Below are 16,528 nucleotides of genomic sequence, written 5' to 3'. Positions count from 1 at the left end.
CACAAATTAAGTCAGCTGCTGCCAAAGATTTAGGCAAAGATCTCCAACTAATTTTGACACAGGTGTGGGAAAGGCCAAGGAACCAGGGCCCGTAAGGCTCTGCAAACCAAGCATGCATATCTGACATATTTCAATTGGACCCACTGAAGGGAGGAGGACTGGACATCAGTGGGAACGGCCAAGCAGAACTGCTGGTGCTTCTGACTCTACAGATGCAGCACTGGTGGGAGGTGCACCATGGCAAGCACTGCTTTAACCTACCGGGACCATCGTTTTGTCTTCTGCAGATGAGAGCTCATAAAAGCTTCATTTAGCTGCTGCTCTGTTTTGAATGTATGCACAGCTTCAATGAAAACATAAAATCCTATTCCTCAGATAATCATACAGATATCATACAAAATTAGAGGAAAGCCGTCAGAATGCAGAAACTGTGGCATGCTATTTGAAAACCAAAAAAGAAATCAAGTCAAGCTTTCCGGCTGCATCTCCAGGCATTACAAATTTGAATGTGAACCATTTGCTGAGGAGAACACCTTCATGCTCATGAAAAATGCAGATGGGCAGAACTTGGTATTTGAGACTGCCAAGAAATGTTAAGAAGTGTAACGGCCTAACAGGGATTACAGGGTCTTTCCAGCACATACAGAGAAATTAATAATACCGAAGATGGAATCAGGAGTGATATTCTAGCTGAAGCTAGAACTCCCATGTTTGCAGTTGATTTGTGCTAGATACTGCTCTGAGAATCAAAATGTCTGGAAATCTCCTGTAGTGAAAACTAGTTTGGATCTTATTGCAAACTGGACCTAGAAACAGGAACTATTAGCAGGCTACAAAACCCAAAGCTGACTCTTTGGCCATCCTTACGTTTTATCCTTTATGCCAGCACAGAGCACCCTGTGCTGCATGCTGGGCTCTTCTGATCTATTTAACCTGCTAAAACAGTTTCGGAATATGGTCACAAGAAGCTGTAAGCCAAATGAGGGACTGCAATTGCAGCAATTACAGTACACATCCTCCAAAATCTTCTCGTCTTCTTGGCATCCTTACGGTTAATTAAATCATTAAATTACAATGTCAATTCCTGTCTGCTGCCTACTATGTCACGCTCATCACCAGAATAACTATTACCTTCCAGGGAGTTCCTACCATTGCACAGGTAGCCCTCTGCATTTGTGCCTGTGCTACAAAGGGGTTTCTTGGTGTGGGCAGACAGCTGTATAAGACTGCTCTCTTCCCTGCTGCCTCACGTTAGAAGTGTCTTCGCAAGGTCCCTGGAAAGATAAGCAAATGCTCATGGATGGGGAAGTGAAACTGGGAGATGTCAAACAATAGAAAAAACAGAGGGCTTGGGAGCTGCCAAGTGCCAGCAACAGAACTGGTATTATCCTGTCTTGCCCAAGAGCTCTCCATAAGATCTGTGTCTTTTTATGTGAGCCAATGATGGACTTTTGTTAGCAAACTGCAAGGCCCTTCCCATTGTTTGCTCTAAAAAAGAAAATTCTACATTTTCAAGAATGAGGATGGACACCACAGACTGAAATGACTCAGCTTGCCATATACAGACTAATGTTCTTAAAATCTGCCTTTTTTGTCTGGATAAAGCAAAGACATAAAATCTCAGTAGGAGGGGAGAACATTGGTTAATTTTTTCAATTGCATTCTTGCTTTACTTAAATTCTAGGAATACCAAGATCAAGGAGGGCCATTATTCCTAAGGCTTTTTCCTAGAGCTGCAGGCACTCTTGTTGGGAGGACAATGTAAAGAGCCCCCTAACCTCTGGGGCTCAGTGGGAACCCTCCTATTTGCTCTCCTTTGGCCACCACCTACCTACCACTGCTCTTCCCTCCCTGGGCTTCAGCACATCCTCCCTCTCTGCCCTACCTCTCTTACCACTGCTGCCATTATGTGCATTAAGAACATCCGTAACATGGTGTTACAGGGCTTTCATCTTATTTCTGGGTAACTTCACACACATACACAGAGACTGTAACCACTTCTGTTAGAGCAACTACTAGATCTTGCGTCTTGATCACATCCACTTCTTGTGCTGTCTGAACTATGCCTCCTTCCTGTGGGCTTGCAGATGCTCTTTCAAGGTCAACCCAGAACTGATGATTTCATCCCACAGAGTTTATTCTCCTCATTGCTTCCACCCTTATCACTTCCACCCCTCACTCAAGCCTGTAGTTCTCAGTATTCTCTCTGGCTCACATTGCTCTCTAAATCTTAACATCCAACCAATGCTTAAGTCCTGTGCATCCTTTTTCTTTACAACTAAGCTCTCGTTCAAGCTCTCACCATCCCACCTTCCTTTTATCATTGCATCCTTTCTTCTGGTATTGGCAGAAGTAACGGTGTCCTTGTGCCTATGGATAAAATCGCTGCAGAGATCCTTTTCCTACTCTGATGCTTTGCTCCCTACACAACTTCCCACTTCCCAATTTGCAAGCTTTTAGTTTTCATATTTTGACCCCTTCACAGCTCACCTGTTTCCCAGCACTGACACTCAGTACTGAAGCCAGCTTTCATCTCTCACTGGCCAGCACACAACAGTGTGGCAGGGCTGAATTCACATCACCCGGAGCTGGGTCTGATGCATTTACTGTGCTGCTGCAAGAAGTTGCATGAAAGCACCGTTTTAGAAACCTGACCTGACTTCGTGTGACAAGCAGCAATTTCCCATCCAGCAGACACAAGTCCAAGGCTGAAAGGACATGAGCACTGAATTGCTCTGAAACACACCAGCTTTTTTTAATGCTGCCTTGAACACTGTTATTAAAAAATGGGAACTGCATTTTGGAGTAACGAGCAGAGATTATTCATTCCCTTGTTTTACACAAGTTGACTTTTGGCTTTCTGCAGAACACCACTTAACAGAGCCCATTACCAAGCTGCTAGCCACTTTTCATAGTGATGCTAGAGCAGGTAAGAGACAATAAGTGGAACTGTTGATGGTTTATATTACTCTATTATGTTAATGTTCACTAAAGTATGCCATAAGCTCTCTCATTACATGTGTATAAACCAATTCTCTGTGGTGTTATTCCTGTGCTAAATGCTATAACTACATAAATCTTGAATTAATGGAGACTTTATAGTTCCTGAAAATGAAGGGTAATTGCTGTCTGTTAATGCTGTTGTTGCTATTAAAGGAAGTATATATTTTCAGTAACAATGTTTATGGACCGTGAGCCTCACATCGCAGCTATTGCACAGTGCAGAGAGCGCAATACGATTATCAGACTTACTCCCTTTCTCTCTCTCCTCCCTCACAAAAAGCACAATATCATTTCCACAGCTTTGACAAACTACCCTGCAATTCTCTTAACAACTGCAAAGTCCAAAACTCTGTCCTTCAACGAACATACAGTCTGAAAAACAGGATTTGCATTTCCATCTCTGGGAACGCATGATTTGAGAAGTTTCTCGCTTGGTTAAATGGCTGGACAGCTCGGCTTATTGGTTTGGGTATTTCAAACAGTTCTTGGAGAAGAGTGTGGTGACAGAATGATAGGAGTGAGAAAGCATCATCCCACTTACTTCCTTCGAGACTTCAGCGGTGATGCAGAAGTGAAAGGCAATACTTGGTGAGACAGTTCTCAGAGAGGAGATGGGATGGACACGTCCCCAGTGTCGAGGTCCCGTCCTCCCATTATGAAAAGCAGCAGCTCACAATCTGCTGCAGAACTGCACCTTGCACTAAAGTAATGACTCCTCCATTCCCATATACTGTACATATGACTGACTACGCTCAATTACTTTTCTCCCCTGGACTCCTTCACGACACTGCCAAAAGCAAAAAAACCACCACAAGTGTGCTTATATTTTTCGATGTAGTGATGGCAAAGCCTTAATTACGCTATAACGTCTGCGTTCAGAAACTTAAGGAGCTCAACAGCCCATAGAGCTATGAAATAAATAGTGAATAATTAATGGCATGGTAGAGAGGGAGAGGTGTAGGAGGTGGAAAATTTCAGTTTTACTTCTAGCTCTATCACTGACTCAGCCTGCACTGGGACGTGAGCATTCTGTCATCTTCCCTCACGAGGTACACACAGATGACAGTGATCTGCTCCCGATGACTAACAAAAAGTGTTATGCAAATCAAAGCACATTAGTAATTCCTGCCCTGCCCTTCATTAGCGCCAGTGCGTAGGTTTACCTAGAGGAAGCTGCTTCTTGCTGACCGAGCAGCAAAGCATGATTGTTCTGCAGCACTGCAGAATGAAGCTGACCCCTCATGTAATTTGGGAAGCCTGATGCTGGTGAGAGTGCATCCAACACTTCATCTGCCTGCAGGAGACACACAGCAGTATCATTTTTGCCACCAAATGGAAAGGGGAAAAAACTCTCCTCAGTGCAGTCCCTCAGGACAGTCACGCCAACATGTTTATAGCTCCCTGTTGTATCTAGCCAGGTTAAGTTTTAGACAAACACCGAATGGCTTTCCAGGAGAGTACAGTACGAGAAGGACTAATGCCGACAGCCAGGTTGTGCTCCCCAGCTGCAAGGCAATGTAGCATTTACATCATCCCCATGAAGTCTCTTCACTTCAGTCTTGGTGAGCTTACACACACGTGCACACATCTTTGCTGACAAGCAAAGGAACCCTACTTACTTCCAGAGACCTGTTTAATAGAACGAGTGTCATGTCTCACGTCTCCGCAGGTCAGGCAAGGGATAGAAAGATGAACTCGCTCTGCTCTCCTTATGAAGAAAAGAAACGTTACTAAAAAGTTGGAGTCACCTTAAGGAGAAGGTAGTTGGGAAATACGGGAGCCCAAGAGGTCAAATTACTTCTATAGATATGTAAAGAAATGCCACATTAATGGTTAGAAATGCTGTAATAGCCTTTCATTTGCTGTAAAGGACAGTGAGCGACCGGCCAAACGCACTGCAGCTTCCTCTGAAGGTAACCTCAGATCCCACATTCTGAAAGCTAATCAATGTTGTTCAGATTTCAATTTCTTCTCTACAAGGTGAAGTCAAACCTAATCTAACAAATGTCAGTCTCAGATGTAATGCTGCTAGCTGGGTCTACCAGTGTAATTTAGATAATCATTAATAGCATAGCTGTATAATAAAACTACATGTCACTTACAACTTCATCTGAGGTTTGACTGGCAGATCTTTAAACAGTTTTCTAAGTGATTGCTTTTACTTTCTTTGATTGGGCAGTCTAAGAAATGGTTTAACCCCACGGTACCTGAGCTTTTAGGGAATAATTTCTCACCCTCCCCATCCCAGCTGTCAGATCTGCTGCACAACTTTGGGAGAACCAGAACTTGAGAGTTGGTTTCTGGCAGTGACTTTACACATTACAGACACAAAATAAGCACGGCGTCTTTCATTAAACATAAATGGCATAAATGTTTCCTTTCCATCAAGGTTTCTTCTCAAGACACAAATTTTGCCATATTCCAGGGATATTTTGGGTATCTGGTGGGATTTCTCAAAGAAGCTCAAGAAACTATAAAGCTTTCAAATATTGAAAAAAAAATAAAAAGACTTAACCAGAAGCTGCTTTTAGCACAGTCTCTTGAATTCATGATAACCTCCAATGTATGGCTGCAGCCAAGTGTGCTGCCAAGGTGACAGGGCTGTCTGAAGTCAGCCTTTACTTCTGTAATGCTGATCCAGTAGAAGCCTACGTGCCACAGCTTCTCAGAATGCAAGAGACTGGACAGCCAAAATATAATGAAAGTTTGATGAAGATCTAACCTGAGATGCCAGGTTTGATCTGCCAGAACAGAAGTCAGCAAGGAATACCAAAGTCTTTCATACGTTTGATGCTTAAGAGCACGGTGCAACTGTGGCTATGTTGCCAGACTTCTCGGTTTTCCTTGCAAAGGTGAAAAAAGAAATCCCTACAGAAAACCACACCACTGCCACCTTTCAATGACCAGCCTCTGTATCAAAAGAAAAGGTCAGGAAAATCATTGCTCTGTGATAAATACGCATGCAACACGACACAGCGCTCCTTGGCAGACAGCGCGCTGCCCTGGAGGTGGGTGCCACCGTCCCACCTTCTGGGCTGATTACAAAACTGACGTCTGCAAAGGGTGCTGTAAATAAAATATGGGCTCCTGGCAGGTTATCAGAGGAGACTTCCTCTGAAACAGCACCAGCACTGTGATTTGGGTCTCACCGAATGCTCACACGCTAATTGAGACACTATTCCGTTAGCAAGAGTTTCTCTTCTGTAAACTAGGGAAAACCATGAAGTGACTGATCCAGTGTTTGCTTCCTTCTATTATAAACAATTTTAAATCTGACATGAAGCCTGGAGGAAAAATATTGCTTGTAAATTCATTCTTATTTTGACTGTGAGGGAATTTCCAAGCTAGTAAAGCACATGAAAGAAGAAAATTCAGTCTTACCTTATCGTCAACATCACTCTCGCTGTCACACTGTGGGTTAGAGAGAGAAAAAGATAATGTGAAAAACCTTTATGTAGAGAGATTTTTTGCATCATCTGCTTAAATCTTTAGGATAGCTGTTTATGATGTTCTCAGTTCAATGAAACATACACTTTTGATGTCTGCAGTAATGCCTTTTAGATTGCCAGCATAAACCAAAGCCAATTTCTCTCTTCTTATACAAAAATATGGTGTACTCATACTTTAATGGGTGACAGAGAACTTTAAACAAAAAAGACAATCAGCTGTGCATTATAAAAACAACTGTACCATGAACCCCACAACAGAAAGCATGCCTTTGTATCAGCCCACACTGCACAATATATCCTAATGGTCCTGCACTGCTCCACCTTGATGAGCACTTTGTCACCTAACAAGGAAACTGCAAAACCAGCAATCAATTTCTAATTTAATGAGTGGTACCGGGAGTAGTAATTACAAGACATCATAAATTCTGGTCCACTTTTTAGTTTGAATCAGATGACGATCCCAGGAGGAAATGTTTGCTCATAAGGAGTTTTAGAGCAAAATCTCTTTCAGCCTCTGAAAATGAAACGCACAGCACAGGCGTGCAGAAAGGGAAGTGGAGCACTGATTGTTTGAGGACATGCACTGGGGAACACTGGGGAACATGAATGAACCCCTGGTTGTCTGTTATGCAAAGTGAGCAAAGCGTTCTGCAGCGTTGGTGCACAATGTGCATTTCCTCCCACAGGTCAGGCTGCATTTCTGCAGCCCCGGCACTCTGTAGCTGCACTGTTCAGCAGGGCAGAGCTGTGCCCAGCCACACTGTGGGAATGGTCCACAGGAACGCACGTGCTTCAGTGGCATTAGTGTAAAAGAGGGAATTGAACACTGTGTCATTTTGCCCGTTCTCACTCCTCCCATTGGTGCTGTCATGTCTTCTTATCCAAAAGTCACAAAGCAGAAAATTCAGCTGTGACATTCTCTGCTTTCCGCAGATTTCTTAGAGACTATTTAATCTGTTTTTCTTGTGCTTGGCACACGGAATGATTGACCTCAAACACTTGAGGAACATTTTACTCTTAAATTCTCTGAAACACAAAAGCACACGAAGGACAGTGACAGAGCAGAGGGGTCTCCCGCAGAGATTCTGCAGCGAGGACTGCTCAGCTTTCCAATTTACTCCTTATTTCCATTTACCTTCAGAGGAAACACTTGGTTTAAAGCAGCTGTTTTTCTACAGTCTTGACTAAGCAGAACTCTCTTCCTTTTGAAATGAAACTGTGCTTCACATCGCCCCTCCTGATCTGCAGCACAGTTTCCAGAGAAATCCAACTGTTTAGAGCACGGCACACAGCTCTAACCTCATATGGAGCCATTCTGGAACAATAAGAGCCCAAAGCAGAGAGGGATGCAGTGGCAGGATGGGAGGGTGCTGCTCCGTGGGGCTGCAGGCGGTGCTGGCCAAGTCCCTTGGGAAAGCAGCACTAATGCCTGCAGACTACATTAAGTCCTGCCCAACTGCTTTGTGCACAGACAAGAGGATCAGAGAGCCGCATCTTTAGCATGTGTTTTCCTGTGATCTGCTTGTGCTTTCTCATGGATTTTTATTTTCATCACTGGGCTTTATAAAAACTACTATAGGAAACGCAGTTTCACAGATCAGACATTCAGAGGGAAGTACAATCAGTCCTGATAAATCATCAGAGGCAGCCATTTGCCACTCACCCAAGCCCACGCTGTGTGACCACAATGAGAGGTCTCTGCTCCGAGGAGCGCCAGGCCTGGAAGGACACGGGCTGTCCATCAGCCCTGAGCCGTGCTGGGACAGACCTGCTGGGCAGAGGCTGCCCCACTACTCGCTGCACTTCTGTTTGCTAAGATGGTGCTAATTTGTGCTGACAAAGCAACAGTCATCAAAAACAAGAGGGTGGGGAGGAAAACGCAGTTGCAGGGTTGCACTGTGTTACTGACAAACGCCGGCTGCCCAGGAGCCTTTCTCCTCCAGCTGGGCTGAGCCCAGCCAGAAGCACGCGGCTGCTGGGGGCTGCATGCATTCCCTGCTGCCAGCACAGCCGTGAGCATCACAAACATGGTATTATTTTAGGCTCTGGACCCACTGTCAGCTAAGGTAACCGCAGCTCGTATCTTGCCCAAAGCACTTGATCCACCTGCACGCTGACAGAGGCAGCGGATTTCGATGACGATTCACTCTTGCAGACTTTGGTCTAAAGCACACTGCAGTGGATTTACTCTTATTGCAAAAATGGAATAGAAATTAAAAACCAAGTCCGTGTTGCTTAAATTTTACGCATAGGCATTATCTACTCACATTTTAATTTGTACAGCGACTTAAAATGAAAAAAAAGATCACATACATTCAGAAATATGATGTCTAGAAAACATTCAAAATGATCATTAGAACTTGGATGCTATTGCCGTAAACGTGGGTAATCAGGTTACTAATGCAACAGCACTACAAACAGTAATAAATCTAGGTTTAAAATATTTGAGAGCAGATGTAGAAAATTGGGGGGAAACTCAGTAACCATTACCATTCCAACAGGTTGTAAGATTTCAGTTGTCTCTGTCTTTCTGTACCACAATCTGTCTCTGCCTTTCCTGCTGTAATACATTAAGAGAACAGGCTTTTTCTGGCTTTTAAGAGAAGATTCTTGTTGAAAACAGATTTGGCCTCCAAACTTCTTACATCTATAATGAATATAAAAAACCACTGCAGATGGTTTGTGTTTCTAAAAGGTGCAGAACTGCCTTATTTAGATGCCTAATTTTGCTTTGTACCAATATGCAACTTTGCCTCATGTAGATAAGCACAAGTTGTAAAACGCAAGTGAACCATCAAATCCACATGCTAAGTTTTATAAACAGACATACGAAGGAAGCAAACATCTGCTCTCTGAGGACACATTTTTTCCTCATTCAGCATCGGAAAATGCTCCATAATTAATTGTTTTTAAAATGAAAAAGCAAAGAATTTAGTTTCATTTTAGCTTACATCTTCCTTAGCTTTATCAGCAGCGTTGCAGTCCTGCATCTGAAGAAGCCAATGGGGCCCATGGATGCAAGTATTACTCTGCACAGACACAGGTCCCAGCCACACAGCTGTGAATGCATGATGTGTGCTTTAGGAACTGTCCTTCTGACAGCAAGTTGCACAACTTCTCCTTCATCCCCTGAAACTGCCGCCCTCTGGCAGTGTGCTCAGCCTGACTTCCCCACTCCCACCCTCGCAGAGCAGACGCAGATTCCTCTGGTGCAGCTTCCAAACCACCAGCATACCACATCTTAATGCATGTAAGAATGAAGTCTTTAACTGAACCAAAGCTACCAAGTGGTCCACATGATGAGAAAACACGGGGGGGAAATGAGCACAGCTATTTGTAGGATTTGGACTTCTGCTCAATGTACAGCGTCCTGGAAAGTGGAGAACTGACCACAGCCCTGGGCACAAGGCTGCCCACTCCCATTAGCTCCCACCGGCTCCTACAGGGAACAAACAGGCTGCTTTGGTGAAAAAGTCCAAGCTTCACCATTCATTTAGGCTTTCTTCTCTTTAATTTGGAGAAATGCGCTCCCACATCGGCACACAGAAACAGGAACCCGCGGGCTGCTGAGCATGTGCCGCACTGAGAAAACAGCGACAGCAAAACCAGACCTGCCTGGGACACTGAGGAAAACAGAACCGCATTGACCCCATCCCCCTGGGGGGGTAAAAACACCGCAGATGGCAATGGGCCGGTGCAGTTTCTGTGGCAACAGCTTGACTTATCTTTGCACTCTGTATTCCCCAGCCTCCACCTCCCTCTCTACGTCAACAAAGAGCGACTTGCATTGGGGTGGTGTAGGACGGGCAGGGACTGTAAGGGAATAATGAAGTCAAAAGAGAAACTTGGGGTTGACCCAGAGGATTTTGTGCACGTCTGAAGAGTCAAGTGGCAGAGGGCTGAGGCCCAGCGGGGCTGGCGGTGCTCCCCCAGGAACACATCCACCTCCGTGCAGCTGCGGGGGGACAGCAGCCCTTGTCAAAACAGAAGGTTAAAGAAAATGAGGGGAATGGCAACTGTTGACAGCTATGGGGCTCATTGAAAGACAAAAGCTTCAATTACCTGGATTTTTCTAAAGGCCTGTTAACACTCCTGGTCTATAAGCGAAACTGTAAACAGGCATTGTGCTGGGTTCATAAAGGCTTGTAAAAGGGTTATTCACTGCCTTGTGCCAATTGCCTCTCAATGCCACCAAGAATGTTTGCAAAGCCAATCCCTAATTGTGCTGCTTTTTGGAAACGTTTCCTTGCAGTACACACTCAAGTCAGAAACAAGCCTCCTTCCCCGCAGTGTTCAGCAGAAATAACACAGAGTTCAGGCTGAACTTGCCCAGTGTGCAGCAGAAAGCCCATGCAATGTCCTTCCCCTCCTCTTCCCCTTCTGCCCCGTGGAGGAGCAATGAGACTCTGTGCAGGGGACACCCCAATGGCACAGGGCAATGCCATAGGGCTCTTCCCACTCAGAAAAGTGGCGAGATCTATATTACAGTTTGTTTGTACTGAGATTACATATCTTCTTTTCTGGTAAGTTCAGGAACCATCAAAATAACCGTCAGCTCTTTTTATTTGTCCTCAACTTTTTAGCTTTCAGATCATCCAGTTTTTGTTTGCGTAATAGGAGTCCTCCATTTATTACCATGAAACCAGGCTGCCACGTAGCTGCCTCACGCCAGGAACCAGAGCTTTAAGATTAAATAAAAACAACCCAAGTTTTGCAAGGCTGCAGCAAGATCGGCAACACTTCAGTGTTATGTCATCGAGTGCAGAAAAACACAGTGTTATCTGAAATGGGGCCACATCCTCCACGTTTTAGAGAGCGGCACAGAATTCACCTCGGCTTATTCATGTGAGTGTGGCATCTCCCACTCAGCCCAAGCCTGGAGGTGTAAGATCTGCGCCGTGCCTCTGCAGCCCCAAGGCTGCTGGGTCCTGTTGTGCAAGCGCTGTATGGCGCAGAAGTTACAGGTTCCTGCCCAAGTAGCTTACAGAAAGGCTCGCTTTTCTTTACTCAAAAACGCACATACCTACAGGTATTATTTATATCATGCTTATGAAGATGGTGATAGACATCTGAGCTGGCTGTGTGAACAAGCAGATTCCAGCCCGGAGGGACATGTATCCTAACCAGGCTACCTGCCAAAAAAATGGCGTGGGGAAGCATTAGGCAGAAAGAAGAGGAGCCCAAAATATTACGTAAACAATCTATAATATTACAATGCACGCTGACAGGTTAGACTACACATCTGAAAAGTTGCACAAGATATACAAACCGTGTAGATAACCACAGAGCTTACACACCCACTCAGCCCCGGAGGATGGCCGTGTTTCTGCTCTCTCCTTATTTCCAACTGCATTTAGTTACTGAGCTTCCTTTTAATAACGAGGTTCGAGGAAGCATCAGGCCTAAAACCTGGTTTGTTATTGCTTCTTTTAAAGAAGGAGGTACAACTGAGTGTGTTTTGAAGAGCCCTTCCCCCCGGTCCCGTTTGCTGTGCTGCTGGGAGCTGCTCACAGCAGCATTGCACACGGATGCGCGCCCGGGTGTGCAGGGGGAGGGTGTTGTTTCCTATTAAGTCTGGCATCAGATTCATGTCTGCAGGGGCTTGCTTAAGATGATAGGAAGAGAGAGTTTTATCATGAGCCAGACTGACAGAAAAGCCTGCTAATGGGACTTGAGGCATACACAGGAAAGAAAGTGCCAAAACATTAAGCTACCGCCAAGTGTCAGAGGGCCACTGATTTATTGCAGCAATTTTGCCACTGTGTCCTTTATAAGGTCCCACAAGTCCTTCCTCCTGGCAAGAAGCTGTGAGCTGCTGCAGCTCGGGGAGAAGCCGAGATGCAGAGCGCAGAAAGTGTCCAAGCGCGAGGCGGGGGCTGGGGGGGGGGACGGAAATCGAATGTTGACTTGAACTTGCCCCAGGCAGCAGAGCCCTCTTAGCTCCACTGCCTCCCTGACAGTTTGATGAAATGAGTCAGGGCCTCCCTATGGCTAGACCAGCTCAGGCTTCCAAGCGCTGGGGTAGAGCTGTAAGAAACAGATTGAGCCTCAGGGCAGCAATCTTTTTTTTCTTTTTCTCTCTCTCTCTCTTTTTTTTTTTTTTTTTCCCTTTCTCTCCTCAGCATTTGGCTGGGGGAAGGGGGAGGTTATGAGCACTACAGATGTATAGGCTGAGCCTTTGTCTGCAGAGGGGGAGGGAGAAGAACAGCAAGAGAGTATTAGCTATGGCAGCCGAGAATAGCCCTGAGCACTATAACTAATTTTGAGGGGCAGTGATGCATTGTATGGGCTGTGTGCTGTTTGGTCTGAGGGGGCCCCCGTTGTGAAGCAGCAATCAAGAGGACATTTTGTTAAGTGACCAACAGCTGTCATCTGGAAGCCCGGCGCAGGGAAGGAGGGAGCAAGGGGGAGGGAGGAAAAGAAGGGGGAAAAAAAAAAAAGAGCATTTGTCCCTTGCAGGCAGAGCGCATTAATCCAGCAATCTGGCACGGCTTTCACTCCAGCAGCACTCGGTGCCTCCGAAGAGCCGCCTGCCACCCAGAGATGGGTGCCTCTGCCCGCCCAGCACAGCCAGCCTCCGGCCCCCGCAGGCCCGCCAACCCACGCTAAAAATACTGTTTAAGTCTCTTTTCATTCCATAAAATTGAGTTGATCTGCTGCAGCTTAGGGTCAATCCCTCAAGGACTGTTTTTTCCCCCCTTCCCTTTTCCTTAGCACTCATAAATTAATCAGGAAGACCCTGACTAAGTCATTTCATGCTGTACAACATAAAAGAAAGTCCCCGATGATCCAGGCGAGCATCTATTAAAAGAGGGAGGGGGTGGGAGGAAGGACTGGAAAGGAGGGAGGGGGAAGGAGAAAATCTCAACCTTTTTTGATTTTTTAGGATAAAAGCTGGAGGACTTTGTTACAAATTCTAGCCAACATCAAAACACCTTAAATAATTCAACGAACATGTTAAAGGGAAGAAGCTGAATGTTGCTCTGATGTTCAGTTGATGCAACGCAGAATATTACCCCAAACAGCACAGCCTGTTAAGGGAGGCAGCAGCCTTGAGCATTTCAGTTCTTTAGAAAAATGTCAGAACCTGTAAAAATCATAATTTCCAGCAACTTTTTTTTTTTTTTTTTTTTTTTTTTTTTGCATGATATAAACTCGGCGAGACTGAAATGTAGGTTTCTGACAAGCTGTTAACAAGACAACTTTAGAAATCTGTCTGGAGCTCTCAGGGAGATGGGCTGCCATTTCACTGCTTCGAAGAAGTTCATGACATGACAAGCAAAAATCAGGGAACACAGACCTAAAAACCACGGTGTAATTTTCATTTGCTTCTGTCGTGAAAGAATTCAAGCAGAAATATTAGAAGGGTGCACAACTAAAAAAGCCAGCAACTGGAAAATCATTGCTGTGGTTTGACAAGCCCATCTTCTATGCTGAAAATGGTTTCTTTATGATTACACCTATATACAGGAAAGCAATTCTGGGGAAAAAACAAGGGTAATCACAAGTGATTCCCTGAGATCTGCAAAGTAAGATCTAGAGTTGCCCACTTTAAGCCAGGCCTAGGATCGAGCCCATTGGTGGAGGGAGCCATCGTGAGAAAGCGTGAAGAGCTGCCAAGAGCTGCCAAGAGCTGCCAAGAGCTGCTCTTGTTTGTCCCCTGCGGCCCCCAGAGTGAGAAGGGCAGAAATACCTTTGTAAGGCTGCCTTGGAGCGGAGTCTGGACAGATGAGTGCTGGTGCTCGGCTTCTAATAAAAATATGTTGATTAAAAATAGAAAAGCCAGCATCCTCTGCCACCTACGCAGCAATGCCCACACCAGCTGAGAGCCTTTACCTGCTTCTTTAGACCTTCATACGCCCGCACAATGATTTTCCATAATTTCTGGATGATTTAATGATTTTTTTTCCAGAATCAATCTATTCTATTATAGTGCTAGAAAAAACAGAACCATCTATCTTCATACAATATAACCCTTTCTGTGTGTAATCTTTCTCTCTATTTTTTAAGCATTTAATGGTGGGTTGATAGAGCTGCCTTGAAGTCAATTTACTGAATGTGCCTGACTCATTATATCCGCACTTGCAGAGTTTTGGTACCCTGGCATGGATGCTTTGGGAAACTCACAGACAGCTCCACAAATACAATCCTATGGTAAATTTCAGTCCGTGTTCAACAAGAGAGATACTGGACAATGTGGCTCTTTTTCACTTGTAACACCTGCAGTCATACCAACAGGTAATGCGAATTACAGGCAAAATTTAGCCCAGCCTTTGCAAGGACCAAGCAAATAATGAACTGAAGCTTTTTCACCCCATTTCTATCTCAACTCATTTCCACACAGCTCCGGTGGTGCGATCCCACAGCCTTGCTTGGGTAATTGAAAGGACAGCGCATGCAGAGCTGAATGGCTGACACTGCATTTCACCAATTTACGAAATGGAGGAGAGTCCGACAAGAAAAGAGACGCAGTTTGCCCCTCTTCTGAAGCACTCACAAGTTCCTTTCATTCTCCCCTTGGCTGGGCATTGTGTAACCCGTCACTCATTTTCTTTTCATTAGACAGACGCGCTAGGAGACATTGCAGCCTCGGTGCTGGATATAGATTTTCACCACGAAACTAGAGAAACAACCATTACTTTCTTATTCTGTGGTTGTAAGCTCTGACTAACCCCATTTGCCTGCAGAAGACCTCCTGCCTTGCTGCCTCCTTTTACCATGAGCTGGACTGCAGTTACCCAGCCCTGCTGCACTGACTGCTCTGGTGCAAGAGAATTCGCAGTGACGCACAGTGCAGAGCCACTTGACTTTTGTTTAATGCAAGGACACCTGGACAGGACGTACCCAGCAGGAGAAAAGTGGCTTAAAGCCATTATTTACAACACCGAGAGGCTGCTGCAGTTCGGACGGGGAGTAAACCTTCTTCAAAATGATGGAGTTTAGGACTTAATATGGATACAGCCAAAAGCCACTTTAACGATAATGGTCTGTCTAGTAGTTTCCCACTTAGTATAAACATCAGGTTTTTTTCTTCTGTTTGGACTGCAAATCTAGTCCACTTCTGTGCCATGTCCACGTCACCATGGAGTCACAAAAAAGTACTCTGCCACTCAGCCCCTAGAAGAGGATTTGTTAAAGTACCCCTGCTCTAATGGCAAACATTGAGTTGTTCTCAGCTCTCTGGCTCCACGGCACAGAACTCTGTTTGGAAGTTTCATTTACATATTCATTTAGAGCAGAACATGCACGGCTGTCTTCCCTCACTGCCGAACCACCATTAGCTGCAGGAAGCTCTTAGAGAAAATTTCAGCGTGGAACTCAGCAGGGACAGCACTTCTTAATACCTCAGAATCCTGCTTAATAACAGCCACCCTCCAGAAGGAGGGCGATGGGTTTGCGGTGAGGAAACCTGCTGTGATTTTTAACAGCTGATTCACATGAATGGTTGCCGTATTTGATTTATACATTTCATTTCGTATACACTTGCACACTTTCTTTTTTTCTCGTGCTGTCAACTTCCTTCCTCCTTCCTGCTTCTCCCTGCGGCTCCAAGTGGTGCAGCGAGAAGAGAACATTCCAGGCTCTGCATGAAGACATCCACCTGATGACCCTACAGTTTCCCTCAAGATACTGTGCAGATCTTCGCACTCAAATACAGGCTGACCTCCTAAACATTTCTGAGACAAAATCACAGAGGTGGTGATTCATTACAGAATCTGACACCTTCAGGGATGAAAAAAGATCTCCACTGTGTCTTGTAACCACTTGTTCTGGACCTGGCAGGATGACTCTGCTGAAGTCAATTTGAATTCAGCTGTGGTGAAGCTGAGCTGATGGGTTACACATCTTGAAACACATCCGTATGATGCTGTATGTGATATTATTTTTTGCTGACTACTCAGTTAGTAATTTTGGATTTGGAAAGCAATCTAAAGGATCTGCTGTGCTCTTAACATACATTAATCTGATGAAATGAAGCACAGTTCATTTTAATTTAGTGGAAATAGGAAGTTTGTGTGAATCAGATGCTTTGCTTTGTAACCTTTGGCTATTAAGAAAGGAAGTCCCCATCAGGG

General features: G+C 44.9%; 1 protein-coding gene across 28 annotated transcripts in view; it reads right to left on the bottom strand.

The window, feature by feature from the left end:
- FBRSL1 (fibrosin like 1) overlaps positions 1 to 16,528 on the bottom strand; it is a 418,694-nt gene that overhangs the window by 142,961 nt on the left and 259,205 nt on the right. For all 28 annotated transcript variants that reach the window (XM_052691244.1, XM_052691235.1, XM_052691237.1 and 25 more), the window contains one exon: positions 6,385 to 6,414. In XM_052691244.1, the coding sequence (XP_052547204.1) occupies positions 6,385 to 6,414 (30 nt within the window). The remainder of the gene's footprint in view (positions 1 to 6,384; positions 6,415 to 16,528) is intronic.

Source organism: Tympanuchus pallidicinctus, unplaced genomic scaffold (assembly GCF_026119805.1).
Source record: "Tympanuchus pallidicinctus isolate F22 unplaced genomic scaffold, pur_lepc_1.0 scaffold28, whole genome shotgun sequence".
Lineage (NCBI taxonomy): Eukaryota > Metazoa > Chordata > Aves > Galliformes > Phasianidae > Tympanuchus > Tympanuchus pallidicinctus.
This window is presented reverse-complemented; position numbering and strand designations above follow the sequence as displayed.